The 22,173-nt window shown below is 34.8% G+C and overlaps 1 protein-coding gene across 10 annotated transcripts in view; it reads left to right on the top strand.

Moving 5' to 3' along the window:
* LOC105220190 (polypyrimidine tract-binding protein 1) overlaps positions 1-21,619 on the top strand; it is a 325,184-nt gene extending 303,565 nt beyond the window's left edge. For all 10 annotated transcript variants that reach the window (XM_029043894.2, XM_054225420.1, XM_054225418.1 and 7 more), the window contains 4 exons: positions 2,685-2,777; positions 15,504-15,720; positions 19,128-19,205; positions 19,737-21,619. In XM_029043894.2, the coding sequence (XP_028899727.1) occupies positions 2,685-2,777; positions 15,504-15,720; positions 19,128-19,205; positions 19,737-19,869 (521 nt within the window). In that variant the 3' untranslated portion in view covers positions 19,870-21,619. The remainder of the gene's footprint in view (positions 1-2,684; positions 2,778-15,503; positions 15,721-19,127; positions 19,206-19,736) is intronic.
* The last annotated feature ends 554 nt before the right edge of the window (positions 21,620-22,173 follow it).

Here is a 22,173-nt window from a genome sequence, read left to right as displayed (position 1 = left end):
GCACTGCCTCTTCGAGTGCTCCATCCTTTGTGCCGAGCGGCTTAAGAGCTGTGCCTCGTCGTGTGCGCCTCACTGCCGGCTGTGTGCGGTTTGTTTAAGCATTCGACTGTGTAAAATGGATTTACTTCTTGGCATGCACAATTTTTCTTCTTCAACACAAGTGCTGCACTCAATCGCCCATGTCGCTCGCCCGCGCCTCTCATGCAACTGCCAGGAGCCTGTTGCGCTGCGCTACCCAATTTGTTTGCTGCTCCTCACGCTGCGCTCCGCTTTTTTGGCCGACTAAATTCACTTTTCTACCATTTTTACTTTCGGCTACTGTCAATTTCTTTGCCATATGCCCAAATTCAGTTTCTGCTTTGCATTTGTGCAACTCACTTTGGCTCCGTTTGTTGTGCTTTTATTTCTTTATTTTTTTCTCTCTCGTTTTTTTGTGTTGCTTTGCCTAAACCTTGGCGCGCGCTATCAATGCACAACAGTGAGCTTCGTGCTGCAAGTTTATGCATTCAACTGTAAATTCATTTATATGTACATGTGTGCGTATGTGTGTGTGTTGTTTTCTGTGTGGCCAATTTTTATTTACTCCTGTTGGCCACTAAACAACAATTTGCACTTTTTGAAAACTCGTCTTTGGGGTCAATTTCTCCATTTGAAATTGTGTATTTGTGGCATTTTGTGGTTTTCTGTTGTGGCCTGCACAACGCTTTTGCACATAATTCGCTTTAGTCGGCGTTTATTTAAGCAGTTAATTCCAGAGAGTTTGTTGTATTCGTTGTTGAGTTCTGTTCTAGCATTAATGGAGTTACACTTTTAGATTTCTAAGACTTTAAAAATCAAACCTAATAATTTGTTACTCATTTGCCACTTTATAAACCTAGTGAGAATTACTGAAAATGTGGTCAACGAACAAAATTTTCTTGTATAACGCAATTGTTCTTGGCAGAGAGAGATGCTGCTGAGAATGAGAGGCAGTCACAATTAGATCTTATAATCGATATTTTTTCGATAAAACGACCGATCACCTTATTGATTGTCAAGGTAATGGAGATAAATAGCCTTCTCGCACAGAAGTTAATTGATCAATTAACGGACCTTTGCTCGATTAAAGTGTTGACTTAGAACGATTTACCATCCAAATTAAAAATCTGCATTCTACATTAATTTTTAATCGAATACAAATCGAGTTGAAATTGATAAATTGTAAATTTGGCTAAATTTACCAACTATGAAAAGCAAAAACAAAATTGTTTAACAGCTGATGTTTATCGAGTAGTTCGCACCACCGAAGAGCAAAAATTGGCTGTGCGAAAAGGCTATAAGTCTTCGAAGGATTGTGATTCACTATTTTGTATTTTTAATCGATTAATCGACTGTAAAGAACTTATTCACCACTATTGCTAATCGAGAACAAGTTATTTCAAAAATGTATTCCTTAAAACCCTTGAGAACTTTGTAGCTAAAAACATTGATGTGATGCTGGTGAGTTCAGCTATCATTTTTTCTTCCGAAGCGACAATTTTTTAATGCTAGTCTATTTGACTTGTCACTTAATTTTCTTTCAACGCATTCAATCAACTTAAGAACCCAATATATGCTCACCTTCAAGGCAGTAAGTTATATCTACTTATTTAAAACTAGACGAAATCAAATTGAGTCTTCTCCCCCTTCCTTACCTCACAAATATATTAAATTTATTGCCACACTTCACTACAAGGTCTTAACTTGACACACACACAAATATTGTGACAAATAGCGGAACTTTGCAGGCATTTCCAATTTTGAGTTGCTGCCTCGTGCACACCTCCACAGGTTTCCCTAGAGAGTTGCCTAGAAAATGTTTCAATATTGCAGCATGGCATGGCAGCGCGCCGCGCCGCATTTCGTGGCGAAAGTTTTTGAAATGTTGCTTTTTATCGTAATTTATTGTTTGACAAATATGCCAACGAAGGCGAGCGTTGGTGTCGCGGCGGCAGACGCTCTCCGGGGAGCGCGCATTAGTGTTGTGTTCGGCAAAAGTTGGCGGTTGAAGCCTTGTAGTATGAAGTTGTGGCAAATTTCAATGAGCTAATGTGGAGATGTGTGTGTATATATATCTCAGTAGTATGATAGCTTATATATAATTTTATTAGTTATTGGAATAATTTAGTTATTTATTATATTATAATGAAAGAGAAATATATTTATAATTAAATGTATAACATTATATGAGTTTAAAGGTATGAGTATAAGTTAGAAAATTGATAAATATAAAATATTTTATGAAAAAAATGTTGCTAATTTTTTTTTATAAAATAAAAATTATTAAAAATTGCAAAAAAGATATATTATGACAATAAAATTCTTAAATATATTGTAAATTTTGTATACAATTAGTTATAGAATTTGATTTGATGATGTAGGAGAATATAATTTTATATACTTATATAATTTTATTTAAGTTTATTTTTATAATTTTTTTTTATAAATATTATTTAAATTTTTTATAAATATTTATGAGTATAGTTAGGACGATTTCAGCAATTCAGTTTCAGTATTTAATTTCCATTTATTTTCTAACATTTTTTTTTTTCAACTCAAACACATATTTTTGTCACCCTTTTCCATATAAAAGTCTATAATTTTATTTAAATGAAGCTTCTCACTCAATATTCACTAATTTCGGTTTTTCCTTTCCTTCCCCACAGGTGTTTATGGAGATGTGCAACGTGTGAAAATCTTATACAACAAAAAAGACTCAGCTCTCATACAAATGGCCGAACCACAACAAGCCTATTTGGGTAAGTACCACAGCGCACCGATTGGGGTCCAACAAGTGACCCACTGCGCCTTTTTGCAGAAAACTATACTCGCATGCAATGCATTATCTTGTGCTTTCTTTTGTTGACCCCGGCCATTTTATCCGTTTTAAACCGACACCGACTGTCGCCAACAAATTGCAATTCATAAATGAAATTTACTTTTCAATAAATACAAATAGCAGTCCAGCCGTTGTGAGCGTCTGTGGGACAACAAGGCGATTGGTTGGCGAGGATTTACAGAAATAATTGAAATTTTCATAAGCTTAATTATCTGCATTGCCAAGTGCCTCAGCCCAACGAAATGCCAACGTGCATGAAAATGCCAAAGCAACAACCAAAGGTGTATGTAGAGCAAAGGGCACACAGCGCCCAATGTCCAATCGAGCTTGACACTCGCTGTGTGCCTCACAATGGCTGTGGCACAATGGCCGAGCCGAGCCGTGCCGTGTCCATTATGCCACAATAAACGTCATGGCCGGGCAAGAAATCGCAAGCATTTCATAAATAAATATTTTCAGTAGCCGACGACATGGAGGAGGCACCCTGCCGTGGTGTGTCACACCTTTGGTACTCTCTTTTTGGCGCTGCTGCGTGTGCTTTCTGTTTAACAGCATTAAGTGTTATTGGTCTGTGAAAGCAGAGCTTTGTGTTTTTGTTGTTTTTATTGGGTTTTACCTTTAGTTTTCATATAAAATTATTTTAGTTGCTCAAATATAAGAGAGAGAGAGCGAGCGAGTGCACTTATACTATTTTTAAAAATTTTATTTTAATATATTTTAACGAATTTCTTAATTAAAAGTGCATTTTTTCCATGCAACAGTGTACATGCGTGCATGCATTAAAATATTTCATGTACGTTTTTGTAACGAAAAAGGAATTTATTCATTATCCATTTTTGTCCGGCTTACAGCGCACCCGCTGCATGCGCTGCCCGCCCGGCTCTCTCCTGTATTGTTGTGTAATTAAATATTTGATTGCGAAAGCATAACTAAGCATTTCCATCAACATTCTCGCAGATAAGATCAGCGCCACCCAAACCTCGTCGCTTTTATGCCTCGTTTTTTACCTTTCAGCGTGATTCACCTGTAGCCCTTCCTTCCTCTTTCGCCGCTTGGTCGCCGCAAGTTGCTCGCAATGGCATTTGCAATACCGCAAAATATTAATAAACATAACGGTGCATAAGAGGAGAGCGCCGAGCGCATGAGCTTAACAACAACCACAGCCAGTCAATAAGAAAAACAAACATTGTTGCTTTTGTAAGTGTTGCGTGTTGTTGGAGAGGTGGGGTAAAAGCAATAAATGAAAACTGCTGCTGTTGCTGCGGCCTGCGGTTGCATTCGATATTAAAAGCATTTTTGTTCGATTTCCGGTGAATGGCAGTCACGCCAGCGTTACTCACCCACTCACCAGCGGTCCCTCTTACTCTCTCTGTCGTACATACTTGCCGCAGAATACATTTCCTCGTGCTGCTTATCTCTACCTCTCCTGCTGGTTCATTATCGCCGGGAACAGACTTGGGCACCGGAACCATTTGCCATTTGGGTTTTACAGTTGGTAGCAGGTTGAAGAGTAGTTAGGGAGGGAGGTAGAGAAGCGAAGCGCGTGCAACATAATGCACTGCCTTACAATACCTGTGTCACGCTGCACTCTTTCACACATATACAGTATATTTTTGCATACTCACAACCACCCAACTCAAGCGGGGTTTCGCTGCGCTCTCGCACTCTTTATATCCACCTTGCGATTGTTATTTAATTAATAAATTTCGGAATTTTAAATATTTCTTCAATGCATGCAGTTAAGCACACACACACACACTCATGTTTTATATCTACATATATTCCATATGATTATGCGGAGCAGCGGGGAGTAAGCTGCTGGAAATCCGCTCTTTTTTTGTGGTATTTGCGAGTATCCTTTGTAATTTTGTATTGTGAAAGCATAAAGAAGCGCTGAAATGCTTTATTTGCATACATATTTACTTGTATGTATATATATAGTATTTAAATGTGAGCTATAGCGGTTAGTTCTGTACTTCACATACATAGTGATACATTTAATAATAATAAATTGGAATATTTGCTATGAAAACAATTTCAATATTTTACAATAATTACATTTACGCTGCTGAAAAGTACTAGTGAGGCTTCACTTTTAATTAAGTTGCGCTTTGGCTTGAACAATGATGTATGGTTCATATATAGATTATATATCTAGATATGGAATTTAGTAATTTTTTCCACAACTTTTTTTATTATTTATTTGGAATTTCATTTATTTATGCTTAAGTTTTGTGCGAAAATTGCATGCAAATTGGCTGCTGTATTGATAAATTCACAAATATGAGCGAACATTTATAGTGAGTTCACTTCGAAAATAGATAAATGTGATAGATAACGACGAGATAAGATCAGAAACGAACATTTTTTATCGACAAACTCTCAAGTAAAGATATTAAAAGTAGATAGCTGCGATATATTTATTAGCGGAAAATCATTTTTTATAATTTTTTTTAATAAATTTATATAAATTAAGTTTCGGGAAAAAAATACGAACTATTTCAAATGCATGAATTTTAAATAAATTTTTTTAAGAAACCTAGAACCAATATTTTTATTTTTTTTTTATTAAATATAGCCACAGTTTCCTATTGAAAAAAATCCATAGCACTCTCTTGAACAAAAGTTGGAGATTGACGAATCGAACAAACAACTGTTGTAAATCAAGTATAGCATGCCGTTATACAACTCGACGACTTTATTGTTGCATTCAAGTAAATTGCAAATAAATTTGTGAAAAGAGCTAAAATTTGTTGCGAATCGAACACCACCAAAAATTATTGATAAATACTATGTTCACCTAGGAACTACGGGAAAATATATATATTTTCTATTGACCTACCCCCACCGCCGGCTCTCAAAAATATTTTTCTCCACATCACTGATATTTTTTTTAATTGTGCAAAGAATTTTAAGTTGCAAAAAATAAGATAAAATATATAAAGGCTCTGAAAATATCCCTTTTTGTCTCACCATTCAATTTCTTCTATATTTTACCCCAAAGAAATTAAATTTGGTATTCTAAAAGTGAATTTATCGATGAATTAAATGAAAAAGATTTACATAAAAGCCCTATGAATGCCTTCTAAATCAATGAAGATTTAATTAAACGTTTTCAAATCCTTCGGGTACAGTGAACCAACTTAACTTGACTTAAGGTTCGTGCTACCGCTTAACCGCCGCCAATATCCATTCTCGGTGCAGTCAACTTGACTCAATTGTTGGTTTAACATTTGTCCGCAATGCAAGGCGCGAATATACGACGCCACCTAACAAATGAGTATACTAATGCACTTGTAAGCGACGCTGGTTGCATGACTGGCGTTGCCAGAAGGCAAGTATTTATTATTTTCTAGTTTCAAAAGGCATCTGCAATCGCTTTCAGCGACAAAGAGCGAATTTTTTGAAATTTTATTATGAAAATTTTAAACTTTTTTAAATTACTTTCCCTAAAAAAAAACATTTTTTTTATTAGGTATTTCTTTATTCACTACTTATTTTAAGTCTGGCAACACCATTTGCCTGCCACACATGTGGCACGCGCGTTCGTGCAACATTGCTCTATTTTCCTTTTGCGACTAATAACAGTCAATTTTGTTGTTTGCACAGCGGTTTTGTGTTTATACCACTCAAACACACACACACATACTAATGCACATTCACGTGAATGCAGGCATGCGTGTAGTTGGCCGACCAACCAACAGCATTTTGTGGTATTACACACAGTGGCCATTGTTTCTGTTCATTGCTAACACTTGTTGTTGTTGTCGTTAAATGTTTTTTTGTTTTTGTTGCCGCCGACATTGCACTCGTGCAACACTCGAATGCACTCAACGCCACGGCGTGTGTTTATTAGTGTTAGTGTTGTATTTGTTGTTGCATTTTGTGTTGAACATTAATCGGTCGCGTTTTAAAATTACATTTTCGCCTAATCTAAAATGCATGAAATTTTCCGTTTTTCCGTTGGCTGCTCACCAAAAACAAGCAACGCCCACGCACCAGCACAAACAAGCACACACACACTCATGCGAACACAGCGAATTCATATTTGTTTGTTGTAAGCTGGTTGGTTGCGCTTTTTCGTGTCAGCGCCTGCGACTATTGTGTGCCGCTCTGTTGTAGTTGTTGGTAATTGTTGGCTGGTCGGTGTTCATCGCTGTCACTTGCCACTTGTCGCGTTCCGGTGGCGTCGCTGCCGTCGCCGTCGGTTTGGTGTGACTGCTGTTGGCATTGGCTTATCCGCCGCCTCTCGGTTAGTTGATTGCTTGCTTGGTTAGCCTTCCTGTTGCTTGCAGGACTTGCCGTTGGGGTCACCGGCTATTACACCGGCTACACTTGGTGTTTGCTTTGCTCAGCATGTGCGCTCGGCTACTTACATACGCGTACAATGCTTGCTAATTTGCGGCGATTGCGGGCGTATTTATTTAGATTACGCGAAAGACTAATTAGGATTTTTTCGAATTAAACTTCGTATGTACTTGAATGTTTTAATGGCGAAGCGTGCTCGTGGCGCATATATGCAGCTGCTATGCATAGAAATATGTACGGTTATGGAAGAAGTGGATTAGCTGGTATTTTTGGCTTGAAGTGGGAATTTTTGGATATTATTTCATGAGGAAAAGCAATAAATATTATAGTTAATAATTTTGTGCTTTGAAAAGTATAGAATTAATTATTTAATTGATAATTTTGCTTTAGAGGTATTAGAGGCTATAGAGACTTTAATCGCCTGGCATTACAAGATTATGTTGCTATTGTAATCTTAGGTGATTTTTAAGTGGTATTCAGATTCAGGAAAATATTTTTAATACAAACAGACATAAAATTATATATTTTTTTTTTAATTTTTTTTGTATGAATTCTGAATTTTTATATATAAAATAATAACTTTATTGTTGCCATTATAAAGATATAATAAATAATAGAGCTCAATTGATACTATAATTTAATTTTTTAAATATTTCTTTTGATTATACATACATAAAATTTAATATAGGTGGCAACTCTGTACAATTCTAGACTTAAATTCAAGCCTTTTAATAATCATATTGCAGTCCTTCAACTTTTTTATTATATCTCAAAATTATTTGAACATTTAAATCCACCTAATTCTGCAACTCTGTAAAATAATTTTTTTAGTAAATCTTACCAAATTATTTAATAGTATTTTAGTTATGAAATTTTAGTCAAATTTTTATTTTAATTTATTTATAATTTTTATATTTTCATTCATTTATTTTTATTTAAATTTTTATATTTTAAGATTTGTAGTTTTCTTCTATTTTAATTTTTTGAGTTGAAAATTCAGAAAAAAACTTTTGAAATTACTTAATTTTTTTTTTACTTTAAACAATATATCTGCACTTTTTCATTTTTTTTTAATCATTTTTAATTTTTTTGTTTACATTTCAAGTCATGTGGCAACTCTTCAAAAAACATTTCATTTATTGCCAAATTATTTTATCTTCTTTTGAGTATGACAATTTAAGAATTGTTCAATATTTTTTTATATTAAAATTATTATTTTGGTTTTATCTTTAATTTTTTTAGTTAAAAATTCAGAAAAAAATTGTTAAATTTTCGGGAATATATATTTTTTTTCTTCTATTTATTTTCATACTTAACATACATTGATATTATTTGTATGTGTGTACAACTGTTGCACGTGTCTTCAACCATTTGGTATTCACATACAAATACTGCCCTGCAACCACAACACGAACTTTCAAATGCGCTGCGAATTACTAAATTCGTTAGCTGGATAATTAAACTTGCTGCCGCTGTGTATTCCCTACTGGGCTGCCAATACGCGATAAACACACACACACATGCGACATGCGGTCGTGTGAACCAATGCGCCAACTCAATTGTCAACAGCAGCGACGGTGACGACGGTGTCGGCGCGGCAGCAACACTTCGCCAACAGAAGCTCAGCGGCAGCCAGTGAAATTGTGCAAATAATGTTGCATATTTAATGGAGCAAACGGTGTATTTAACGGCTGTCATGACAGCACGTTCGCGCCGCGCCGCGCATCCACAGCCGAGCAAGCAAGCAAGCGAGCGTGCCACACGCTCCACGCTGCAGGGTGCATACAAATGGCGGGTCGTCGTTGGTAGGCCGACAAACAAACTCACACACAAATGGACGTAGAGACAGACAAATAGATAATCAAATGGCAGGCAGCAAGCACATAGCGGTAAGCCAGCAGCGAGACTGAGAGACAAACGGAGCATATTCTTTACGCTGGGAGTTACGTATACGAACGGGTATTGCAAGCGCGAATTGAATTGCAAATATAACTGTAATTAATGTTAATAAGTTTATAATGTTTGGGCAAAGTGAAATGCGAATGATTATTAAGCTTTCAATTACAATTACATTTGAATGCAATACCTGTGAGTTGATTATTTGCTTGAGAATTTAATGAAGCGCAAAGGCTTCGGAAGTGCCGTTAAATTTTCATAGACATTTTTAATTTTTTTATTTGCAATAAATTATTTAATTTTTAAAGTAAAATTAAAAATTTTTAAAAACTTAAAACACGCAGAGCTTTAAGCTCTGCAACAAATTACTTTAGTCTTTAGTTGGCGTTCAAGCATGAGCGCCCCACAAATGCTTGAACGCTACTTTCTTCTACTTTAGGTAAGTGCATGTCTGTGTGTTCTAAGGTATGTGTGTTCATTACAAATCCCAGCCGCATGAAAAGCCAAATTTCGTCATGATTAATGTTGCATAAATGAACAGTATGAAAAGTTTTGCATAGTTTTGCCACAACTTGTGGCACTTAACTACATATGATTATGTATGAGTAGCGCTGCTCACTGCAAGTGTGAGTGCTGTGTGTGTGTGTGTCTAGCGTCACTTATGAATTACACAAGTTAAAACATAATTCCAATATACTTTAACGGTAAGCTTGACTGCCTTGCCAGTTGGCCTGCTACCAACCATAGTGGCGTGGTTGCATGCCACAAAGGAATTCGGCAAAAATTTAGCAAAGTGAAATATTGCAACGACGCCCAGCTGAGATTAAACTTGAACAAATTGAAAGTGGAAAAGTTGGACTGTTGCCGCCTCGCTGCACTTTTTGACATTTTTTGCAACCACACAGAGTGAAAGAGAGAGACACATACATACATATATAGATACTATATGCTAAAGCCAGCGAGTTGTTGTAGTAATTAACTGCATATGAGTGCAGTAATTAGAATATAAAGTATTCAATAGGTTTTTTTGGGCAACCAAACCAAAAACAGCTGCGACCTAGCTGAAGTTACAACAAAAACAACAATTTGAAAAAAAAGTTTCACAGAAAATTTGAGAAAAAAAATTGTGGAAAATGGAATATTTGAGTACTGCGAAAGGTAGTGTTTATGCCAAAATGGCAATTGGAAATGTCAAAGTGAAAAAGTTGCGTTGTCAAATGAGTTGTAAAAAGAGCCACGCACACACACATACATACATATGTAACAATAATTTGACATTTTAAGTGCATGTCGCATTTGTAGTTCAAGCGCAGGAGCTGGAGCGAGTGTATTAAATATATTTTTGGTATTAATAAATTTGCATATATATATACATATGTATGTATGTATGTATGTAAAATTTATATATATATTTATATAAGTATGTGCCTGCACGCTTCAGGGAGATTAAAATGTAAATATTACATGACATACAAAGCGCACATGTGCGTGCGCTCACATTTTAAATACACTCAACACACACACACATACACACACATTTGTGGAAATTTGCAAATTGAACAATACATGTGTGAGGACCAACAGCAAACAAATTTAACGGTAAAGCACTTTGGAGATTTGTTTAAGCCCTGACCCCACGCACACACACACACACAGCCATTCAATGGCAACTATTTAAAAGTGGCGTCCCTCATGTGGGCAGCACACATACCCCATTATTCGCATATCACGTATTTATGTCTATATGCATGTATATACCATGTCCTTGGCAAATACTCTGGACTGCGCATACATTTGGCGCAAAGTGCTTATAATTAATTTTAACATATTTTAAGGCGCTCTGCTGTGTAATTGTAAATAAATGTGTAAAGTCAATTACAGCAAAAGCTCGCCAAAGGCTATTTGTACGGCAATTGTAATTGTTATAAAATATTTGCAATAATTTATTAATAAAACTTGCTCGGAAATTGCGCCCAGGCAGGCTAATGTAGGCAACAAGACTTACAAACGCACTAGTAACTGTAGATTTTATGCTCTTGTAAAATAGTATGCTACGGAATTGCGTAGAAATAAATAAATACATAGAATAGATTTTCGTTATGCAAACTCATATCCGAGGTGTGTTCGAAAAATAACGGGAATTTTCGTTTTTTGAAAAAAAAAAAAAAAAATTCATAGACCACATTAATGTTGAAGCCTTCAGAAGGGTCACCATGTGATCTTATGTATGTTTCGCCAGTCCGAAAACCCTTCAAAATCGATTTTTAGGAAAGCCTTTGTTTCTTTCAACGATTTCTCCTAAGCTTGTAAAAAGACTGTCCTTGAAGGTTCTATTTACTTTTTAAATAGGAAAAAGGAGTTATGTCTGGCGAATATGAAAGCTAAATTTTAAATTTTGACAATTGCAAATTTGAAAATTGCCGTTATTTTTTGAACGGACCTTGATTATAGAGTAGTGGTCAATGAAGTTAATAGATCGGATAGTAGAATTTAATAGATTAGCTAAAAGCATTTATGAAAATTTTACTATTAGGTCAAAAACTTTGCTTCCGCCGTTTATTTTTTATATAAAAACGGTTACAAATGTCGATGAGCCTCAGCCGCACTTTTCTTGGAATTTAAAAAGAAAAGCAAAATTTCCCGCAAATGTCGAGAATTCGGCTCAAAAAGTGACATTTTCAGTTGAGAATAAGTTTGGGATGCAAATAGATCTCTACAAATATTTTGTTGGGTTAATGTTAACACAAATGTCCAAGATCGATATAAAAAAAATCAGTGCTTGACCCTAGAGACATCTATTGGAAAACGGCGGAAGCAAAGTAGACCTAATAAATTTTTACGAATATAAATATGATTTAATAATTATAAATATTTACGGAATTTAAAATCAATGTTGCGTCTCAAAGATAATTAACCCTACACTACTAGCTGTAAGCCCTTCTTACCTTATATACATTCATATACATACAAGTAACTGTAAAATGTCTGCTCATATGTTAATTTGCCTGCGTTGGTTTAAATAATTAATTTCCTTTCACATTTCCTTCCACTTTGTCAGCGACAATTGTCCAACTGCCACTCGCATTACACATGCGAAGCGCTACTTGCATGTATATTTTACTACAGAACCATGCATTTCTGCCATTTGCGCTGCAACTGTCCGACAGCAGTGGACTTAAGTTGTTAACTCACTTTGTGAGAAGTTGCAGCGAAAGAAAGGAAATAATGTTTCTTTTATGCATGTAAAATACGATTTTATACTCAGCTCTCAATTGTACAGCTTCAAGCATTGTTGTGACTTCAACTATGCGCAGACAGTTGAAGAAACATGCAAGGAAGTCGCTTTAAGGGACCCGGAAGGAAACGCACAGCTTGTAACAGAAGCGATACTGCTACAGCTATTGGCTTCGGAATCGGTTCACGATCTCAGCAGAAAAAAGTTTCGGCAAGATTTCTGCATTTAATCCATCCTCAGTCAGATCTACTGCCGAAGAACATGTTTTTGGAGAGATCTTAGAAAAATTTAAAATTGCCGACAAGATGTCTGTATTCAATTTATTCTCGGGTCTGATCAGTAGTCGAATAATATGTTTTAGGAGAGACTTTGAAAAGTTAATTATAAGTATATCGGATCTGCTGATAATATACTAAATTAGACATAAGCTTTTTGGAAGCTTTGGAAGTTTTCGGCAAGATTTCTGCATTTAATCCATACTGCGGACAGATCTACTGTCAAAGAACGTATTTTTTTTTTTAAGATTTCAGGACGAAAATTATGCTTACTAGATTAGACCTAAGTTTCGTAAGCTTTTTGAAAGCTTTGAGCTTAATTAAGCAGCTTTGAGCTTTATTAAGCTTGCTAGTATGAAACTCTTTCACTATCCCATATTTTTCCAAGCAACCACATCAATTTCGTACATTCTTACAGTTGTATAAAATTCTTTTCCATCTTCTGCGAAGTGCTGAGTGCTGAGTGCGCCATCGTCCACTCTTCGCTACGGAAGTGTCGAGTAAAGTAACGAATGAATTTTTAAATATTTGATGAGCATATGTAAGCGTATAAAAGCCCATACCGTCCGACGGCAACACCTTTAGTGCATACTCAAATAGCTTCGCTTCTGTGTGTGTCTGTGCACTTTAGCAGTTCACGAAATGATTTTACTGCCCTGGTGGCACATTAGTAGTCTATATGGGGTCCATTAATATTTTGACAGTCAACGGCAATCGACGGCGGCGTCGTCGTCTCCATCTCCAACTCCATTGTCGATGTACTTTGGCGGCTGTCACTACCAAGGCAACGGTACTGTCCCTTCACTTACAACAACTATTATCATATGCTGTTGTTGTAATCGTACTTACATCTCACATCTTGCCTTTGATAGCGGCGCGCTATCCTTTTACCTTCATTTTTTCCGTCTTCTTGGGATTGTCTCTAGGGAACTGCACACACGGCATTCAACTTGGAAGGTGCGATAAATAAGTGCAAGCGAGCGTGCAAGTAAATTTTTTATGCGCTCTCTCTGGTTGTATTGCATATGTGCGTGTGTGTACAAATTAATTTGCGCTCGAACATTTGACTGCGATATGTTTATTTTCATGATATTTTCTTGAACATTTCCATTTCGACTTACCTTCGACGTGTGCTTTCAATGGCACATACAAACAACAACAACAACTGCTCGAAAAATTTTATTGTTCCGTTAGCATCTTTGATTGTTGTCGAGAAGTGTCTGTGAGTGGTGGTGGGGGAAGGAAATTTCATGTTATTAATATTAATTTTCCATATGCAATCTCATCTAAATACATGCTACTTACATATGAGATTTTTATACCATGCGATATTTTTCATAATTTTACTGTTGCATAGTTAAGTATGTATTAGTCAGATTAAAATGTGTTATCTTCGCTGCGAATTGCTTGCATAAATATTTATGATAATATTGCTATTTGTGCAATTTCAATAAAATTATTATTGTTCCTCAATTTAATATTATCTTGAGTTGCATGTAGCAAATATTACTACTGAAAATAATAAAGAAATTCCATATTAATATTTATAACATTTACTCTCACTTTCAAATTACTTCGCTGCGTGTCTTTAATTGTCATTCGCCTGAAAGTATGACGTATGGCTGTTAATAATCCAAAATTATAAATAAAATATTTATTTAATAATAAAATTACTGCTTAAACTACCATTTACAACAATAAAAAACAATTACCACACAGAAATTAATAAGCTAAAAACCATTGTAGCATACCTTTAGGCGCATTATGCATTAAAAATTCTAAATTTTTGCTGTTGGTGCTTTAATTAAGCAATTTTTACATCTGTGAATCGATTTTATTGAATTTATTTTCTGACAAGTAAAATAATTAAATTTTTCAGCCAATGTTTGTATTAAAATACCTAAATCCGTTATTTATAACAATTACGCCTAAAAGCATCTTCCATTAAAGACCACAAATAAGCTTTCATAGAATCCTTAGAATCCTTAGCTCGTTGAACTTCATAGCTTGCAACATTTTAATATTATACTTAACTATATCTAGTGTATTTTCAGCTGCAACATTCTTTGAAATTATTTTTGTTGTACAACCAACATATTATTGAATTAAAGACAGCCGCAGCTGCATTGTGATAAGTATTGTATAAATTGTATCTTGCATGCCACAAACAGCTTGTTGCCACATTGCAAAGGAAGTTTACTTAGACAGTTGAGGCATTTACATTAATAGATACAAGAATGTACTGTTAGATTATTTACAGTTGGAATAAATGTAATGTTTATATTCTGTGTATATTTATTATTATTGTATATATTTGCATAATCATACCACATACATACATATGCGGCACTCTACTTGCCACAGGACAATAACCTCAGCACTAACGCAACTGAATGCTTTTACTTACCGTTATACTATCGATCGAATTTAGTAAATAATCTATGAACAATAGCCTCGGTTCAAGAGTCGAACTTAAGAGCCCCCATTTACCACTCCACCTCACCACTACTTTTCCTTTTCTTCTCTAAGTTAACACCTGTAGTATATGGTGACAGTTACATTTATCGCTAGGACTTTATATTTCAGAAGAAGAAAAAAACAACACAAATTGCAACCGAAACCGTTGACCAATAAATAAGTTCGAAAACGTGCCAAGTTGCTTTAACGGCGCAAACATACTCTCTGCAAGGCATAAACTTTTTCACAAACAACTATATTTAACTGTAAACATAAACAGTTCCCTCGAAGTGATATTTATTTGCTCATGCTCGGCATTTGTAAGGTCATTTATTTGCTTCGTCTACGGCCGAGCGATATTTGTTGACTAAATTTACACCTCATATATCTGCTTTGCTACCTATAATATATCGAATATTTGTAAATATATATGTATGTATATTCATGAATTCTCTCTTTCACATCTATTTTGCAGCTATGAATCACCTTGACAAATTGCGCTTGTGGGGTAAGGCGATACGTGTTATGGCTAGTAAACATCAGGCTGTGCAGCTGCCGAAGGAGGGACAACCGGATGCCGGTCTCACACGCGACTACTCACAAAATCCATTGCATCGATTCAAGAAACCGGGCAGCAAAAATTATCAAAACATTTATCCACCATCGGCCACATTGCATTTAAGTAACATTCCGTAAGTAGAACCATTAAATTATTTCTTAATAAAAAAATTAAACTTAAGGAAGACAAATATACATGTATGTATGTGTGAGATATATGCATAAGATCGGTTCAAAAATTTTGGACCTGCGTTTATTTTTAGCTCATGCAAAATTCACTTTTGGAAATCCAAAAATACCAAAAATTGTTAGAAACGGGTTTCCTACTCTCGATAGGTAGGTAAAATTATTACTTTTAAAACTCAAAAAGCTCTGAAAGTCTATTAAAGAGTAGAAGTAATGAGATTAATAATAGGAGTTCACCATGTTGGAACTGTCCGCTAAAAAAAAAGTTTTGGATTGCTGAATAGGGTACACCACTACAAAAGCTCCAAAAGCTTCAAGAGCCTGAATAGTCTTGAATTGTTATAATAACGGATTGTTGTTTTTGTAGCAACACAAAACACTTTCCCAAATATCTTGTTATAATATTAATACAATTTAGTATTTTACCGAAAGCTTTTAATTAAAGCACAGCTTTAAATAATATGGTTTTTTCAACTTTTTTTTAAACGACAGAAACAATTAAAAATAGTATCTCTCACGTCACAAACAATTTACTTTATCTAAAATCTATAATTTCACAATTAAGTTAAGCTTACTCATACTCAGGAAATGGAGATAGTGAGAGAGAACTTATTCACACTTTTCACCACATTGGAGCAAACACACCATAATTACCGCAACCAACAGCAACGCTATCCTTTCCGAATGCATCTCAGAATGAAGCGCTTGACCGCCAATATCTTCGTGTAAACTCCCGGAAAACCAATTTCAGCACAACCATTACCAAATGACACGACGCCATAAAGACTGTTGCCACAGATCAACGGACCACCAGAGTCTGAAGAGCAAGAGTCCTTTAGCCCCGGTACGCCGGCGCACATCATAGACTTGGTCAAATTAGCATAACCTCTATACTGTAATGCACATTTATACCGATTTATGATCGGTACATCAACTGCGCGTATCGTCTCCGCCAATCTCGTACCACGCTCGCTTAATATGCCCCAACCGAAGACTCGCACAATTGTGCCAGCTTTGCAAGGGGTTGATGCCAATGGAATCGGCCGTATGTTGCGTCCGCGCAGCATGCGATCCAGCTTCATTACGCACACATCATTATTAACACTTGCTAGACCCCAGCCGCGCATTAAGAAATACTTCAGCACATTAGCCTGCCAGCCGTTTTGCGTGAGTGTCGTTGCGCCGCCAACAATGCGCAGTTGACGCGCCTTCGTACCGACAACACAATGCGCCGCCGTAACGCAATAATTCTCACGCACCAATGTGCCACCGCATACGAACTTCGAATCGACACGAACTTGCACGAGGAACGGCGCCTGCTGCACGGTCACCGAAAAACCGCCGACAATGCGAAAGTTTGTATCATTCCTCCTTTGTACGCGTTGTGCCTCGACGCCGCCATTGTGTTCCTTTCGAAAGTGGCAAACGCTCAGCAACGTCAGTAGGGCGAGCCGCCACAGCTTGTGCCTTTGTAGATGCATTTCCTCGGAAGCGGTTAATCGTACTAAACTTGTGGCTCTAAAATGTGAAATATTTTATGCAAAAATGTTTGAGCGCAAGAATTCTCGTCGTCGAATACAGTTCGAAATAGAGCGAGTTCAGTTTTCAGCTGTGTCAACATTTCCCATAATTGGCAAACAAAAATATGTCTAGCACGCTAGAAGAGCCAGATCACATATGATATGAACTCGGAAGTTCCAAGTTGAACAAATACGATTATGCACGAATGCTTAGTTAAACACACAAAAACTGTTATATGTTATATAAAATATTTGTATTATTTAGTAATGGAATATTAGAATTTTTAAAACAGATTTCTTGTTTTATTAACTCTCTTTTTGTCAACGTTTTACCTCTTTTGCACTCCCTACCAAGTGAAAGCTTTCATTAAAGTTCACGATTTTAGTATTTGTTTCAGTGCTGACTACTTTACTGATATCAAAAGCCTACCTTCTAAATGGGATCTTAGAATTTGATAACAGAATGGTAGCTCTAGTATTCGTAGTTCAAATTCTTAGCATATCGATTTATTAACACTTTTTTATAGATTTGATCAGGAAAGGTTTATTTTCTTTGGTAGAAAAGCTTCTCAAACTATCTGACTTTCGGAGCTCTAAAGCTTTCACAAGCTTTCAGGAGCTTTCACTTTTTGAATCACATCAAAAGTGAACTCATACATATTTAGACATTCCTATATAACAAAATATCAGAATATCACCTTAAATTGTCGCCAAGCGAACTCCCTAGCCAGCACCACTAGCGCTAGAGCTTTTGATAATGCGCAGAAAAGCACAGCAGCATGTCGACGTTTATTATGGCAACGCATTTAAGTGGTGCTTCGTGTCTGATCGCCTGCTGTTGTATTATATGCACAAAACCGTAGAGCAACAAGCAGTCTCCCCAATTACAATTACCGTTATAGGGCGCCTGTTGACTACACACAAATGGCGAAAACCCATCAGTTTGGCACTCATGCCACACAGAGAGCAGCTGCAACCAATAAACATAATTTTAGTATTATTTCATTAGCTGCTGTCGTTGACAGCAACCGAAGATGCGCGGCGACAAAAAAGAAAAGAAAACAAAACCCTGTTTTCGCACTTTCCTCTAAGCAAATTGGCTGTTTGGTGAATTTAAGCTGTGACACCTTCGGTTGCAACCCCAACGCTTTGTTGAGTACCATAGCAAGCAGTTGGGGTGCTGCCGGGTCTCCTGGATCTGTCGAGTGCCGCCCGTCGTTAAAATTATTAAATTTCTACTCACCTGCTGTGTGTGTCTGTCTAGGGACAACAGCAACTATCATGATGCAAAAATAACAAGCGACGGCTAAATTTAAACATGCCACACTGCGGCATGCAGCGGCGCTTCAACGCCAAAAAACAATGAGCGCGTGACGCTAAGAGGTTAAAGGGGTAAATGGCGGAAGAACGGCGCACACAAGTGGTTCATTGTTGGCCAAAATGGCTGGGGGTGGCGGTTATAGAAATATATGCAGCTGGTTACTCTCGAGTGCGCTTAACAGCACTGGCAAGCTGCAACGCGCTACTCGAGGTGCACTCAAGTGGCTGGTAGCGTGAAATTGAAGAGATTGTCGAAGGCAGATGGCTAAGTAAAGAAGCAATTTGCAATTCGGTAAGCGAATAGAGAGAGAGAGAGGTGTTGGTGCGTGGCCGGTTTGTGCAGCGGCTAGGAAAATTGATGCGAAATTGCTGGAAAATGCATGCGTGCACACACATACATACATGCATACATACAGACATGATTATATATTTAAATATGTGCTTATAAAGCGCTTTGTGTTAAATTTAATTCTTTTATTAATTGCTTTCTACACTTTTTTCTCTTTTTGTAACAGATCATCGTGCACTGAGGAAGATATCAAGGAAGCATTCACCTCCAACAATTTCGAAGTTAAAGCATTCAAATTTTTCCCGTAAGTTTATATAATAATGAAATTATAAATAGGATTTAGTTCAGCATTATACAATATTAATGTTTTTGAAATAATCTGTAATTTAAATATTTTTTCAATTTTTTTTTATAATTTTTTAATTTAAAAATCTGTAACACCTTTTTTTTTAATTTTTTGTTTGAAAATTTTCTGAAATCTTAAATTTGTAATTTAAAATTTTTCAAATTTTTTTTTAATTTTTTCAATTTTTTTTTTTAATAATTTTTTAATAAAAAAACTGTAATACATTTTTTATATTTTTTTTTATTTATTTTTTTTTTTAATTAATAAAAATTGGAATCTATTATTTATTAAAAAATGTTTTTCAAACATTAACAATTATTTTTTATTCAAAAAATTTGTAATTAAAAAAAAATTTTCACACTTTTTTTTTAATTTTAATAAAAGAAAATTAATCCAATTTTTTTTTAACTTTTTTAGTTTTAAATTATAAAATTTTAAATTTTTTTTTCAACACAAATATTAATAATTTTCTTCTTTTCGCATTTACAGTAAGGACCGCAAAATGGCGCTTCTGCAACTGTCATCGGTGGAAGAAGCCGTCTTGGCGCTCATCAAAATGCACAATCACCAGCTCTCCGAATCGAATCACTTGCGCGTCAGTTTCTCCAAGTCAAATATCTAAGCCACAACAACAAAAACAACAATACAAAAACTACTTTATAAACATAAATACATATAGAAATGCATATATGCAAAATGTAAGCAGCTGCAGTACGTATAAGTAAAGGCATAAGAGTGAAAGAACAACAACAGCAACAACTAAACAACAATAGAAGTAGCAGTAAATATGTGCAGAAGCGTGAAATATTCGAACTACAAACTACAATAGGCGTGACCGACCAGCAGTAAAAACGACCATAGAAAAAATCGCAAACAAAAAATCAGCAAACAATAGCAACAGCAACAACAACAACAAACAAATAATAAGCAACAACAAAATCAGCAAACCAACAAGGATCACTACATATCTACAACAACAATACTACAATTCTAAATAAGCAGTAGCCAACAGCAACAACAACAAAATTTGTAGTGTACTCAACATTTAATTGAAAAACTCTATACAACAACAACAAAGCACTATCTCTAAACAGCTGACGAACTGGCGCTTAAATCTATATTTCATATAAATATGTATATATGCTTATATATGTACGTCACTCGTAACTCCTTATTTTTTATATAAATATATACATACATTACGTACGTAGTTTTATTCAGCAACAACAAAAAATTATTGCTACACTATTTTTTTTTTTATTAATTATATTACTTTTTATTATTAATGATACATCTTGAACCACATAACACATACATACATACATATACAAGTATACTACATATACTATATAGATTAGATATACTCTTTTCGAGCAAATTTTATGCGTTAGAGAGACAACCATAGTAACAGAAACAGAACAGAAACAGAACAGAAAATATTTGGAAAACACACCCTCCCTCCGTCTATACACATCAACCACCCACCAACAATATTTTGCAACTGCTCACATATAAATACATATATATACATGACAACAACTATAAAAACTAAAATCAACAACAACAATAGCAGCAACTAACCGAAATTTTTGGTGTTAAATATAATACAAATATTTGAAACAAAAAACCCAACAACAACAAATCATACTAAAACTAGTTGTACTGTAATATTTTATGTAAGCACAAGTAAGAGCAAGCAAAAACAAAAAAAAAACAAAAATTTCAAAATTTATAATATAATAATATTAATTAATTATATTGTAATATGTATTACTTACATGTATGCGCTGAATTGAGAGAGTATTCACGATGGTATTGTTAAAAGAGCAGATGTTAAAGAAGCAAAAACGCTGTTGAAACAGCAATTGCAAAACAAAAACAAAAAAATAAAATATAATAATAAATTTAAAAAATTACATAAAACAAAAATTTATGATTTTTTTACTAGGCATAGCAGATGTTATACATACATAACATAACATAACCTAAAAATAAGTGAAAGTAAAACTTAAAACAGAGATGAGGAGAGAAGAGAGAAGAGCAGAGTATATGTGTTAAATGCGATAAATAAATAAATAAATTTTAGAAAGCTGTGTTTCGTTTTAAAAAACATGCAAGCACAAAAACAAAAACAAAATATTAAATATAAATAAATAAATAACTAAAAATCAGCAGCAACAAGTGTATGACAATTGAGAAATATAAAAACAAAAACAACTTGCATTCTGACAGATTTATGTCCTTTGCTGATCAATGTTATTATTAAAAGTTTAATTAAACATATAAATTATTAATGCTAAATATTTAATTATAGACAAAATGGAATTTTATTTTTTAAATTAATTAAATTAGTTTTAAGCAAAAAAAAAAACGAAACAAAATAATATTTTAAGCAGCATAATATAAGTGCAAGGAGATTTACACGCAGCTTGTGGCCAATTTTGTATTAGAGCGCAGCATGCAAGAGGGCAACAGAACAAATTAAAAGTTAAAAAGTTTAACAAAGGAAGCGAAAAGAAATTGAAATAAAAGGCGAAAAACTGAAATGCATGAATTACAGTGCAGCTGCCTGTGAAACTATGTGTAAAATTTATGAAATATGGCATAAAACAGCATGCATCACTGAGTTTTACAGCCTAAAGAATCAGCGAAAAATTACAAAAATAAAAATAATTCAAAAAAATTATTAAAAAATTTAAATTAATTTGAAATTGCAGAAATGTCTAAAAAAATATAAAAAATTGTTTTGCATATAATTTTTTGAAACAAAAAAAAAATAAATAAAAACTGCTGCATTTTTTTAGTATTAAACCTTAAACAGCAGCAAAATTAAATTTATTTAAAAAAAATAAAAATTATTAAAAAAATCTTTAGACAATTGCAGCAAGCTTAGCGGCAGCAGCGCACGAAGTGGCAAATCATAACT

This window comes from Zeugodacus cucurbitae, chromosome 2 (assembly GCF_028554725.1).
Source record: "Zeugodacus cucurbitae isolate PBARC_wt_2022May chromosome 2, idZeuCucr1.2, whole genome shotgun sequence".
NCBI lineage: Eukaryota > Metazoa > Arthropoda > Insecta > Diptera > Tephritidae > Zeugodacus > Zeugodacus cucurbitae.
Note: the sequence above shows the minus strand (reverse complement) of the source record. Positions and strands in the feature narration are given on the sequence as shown.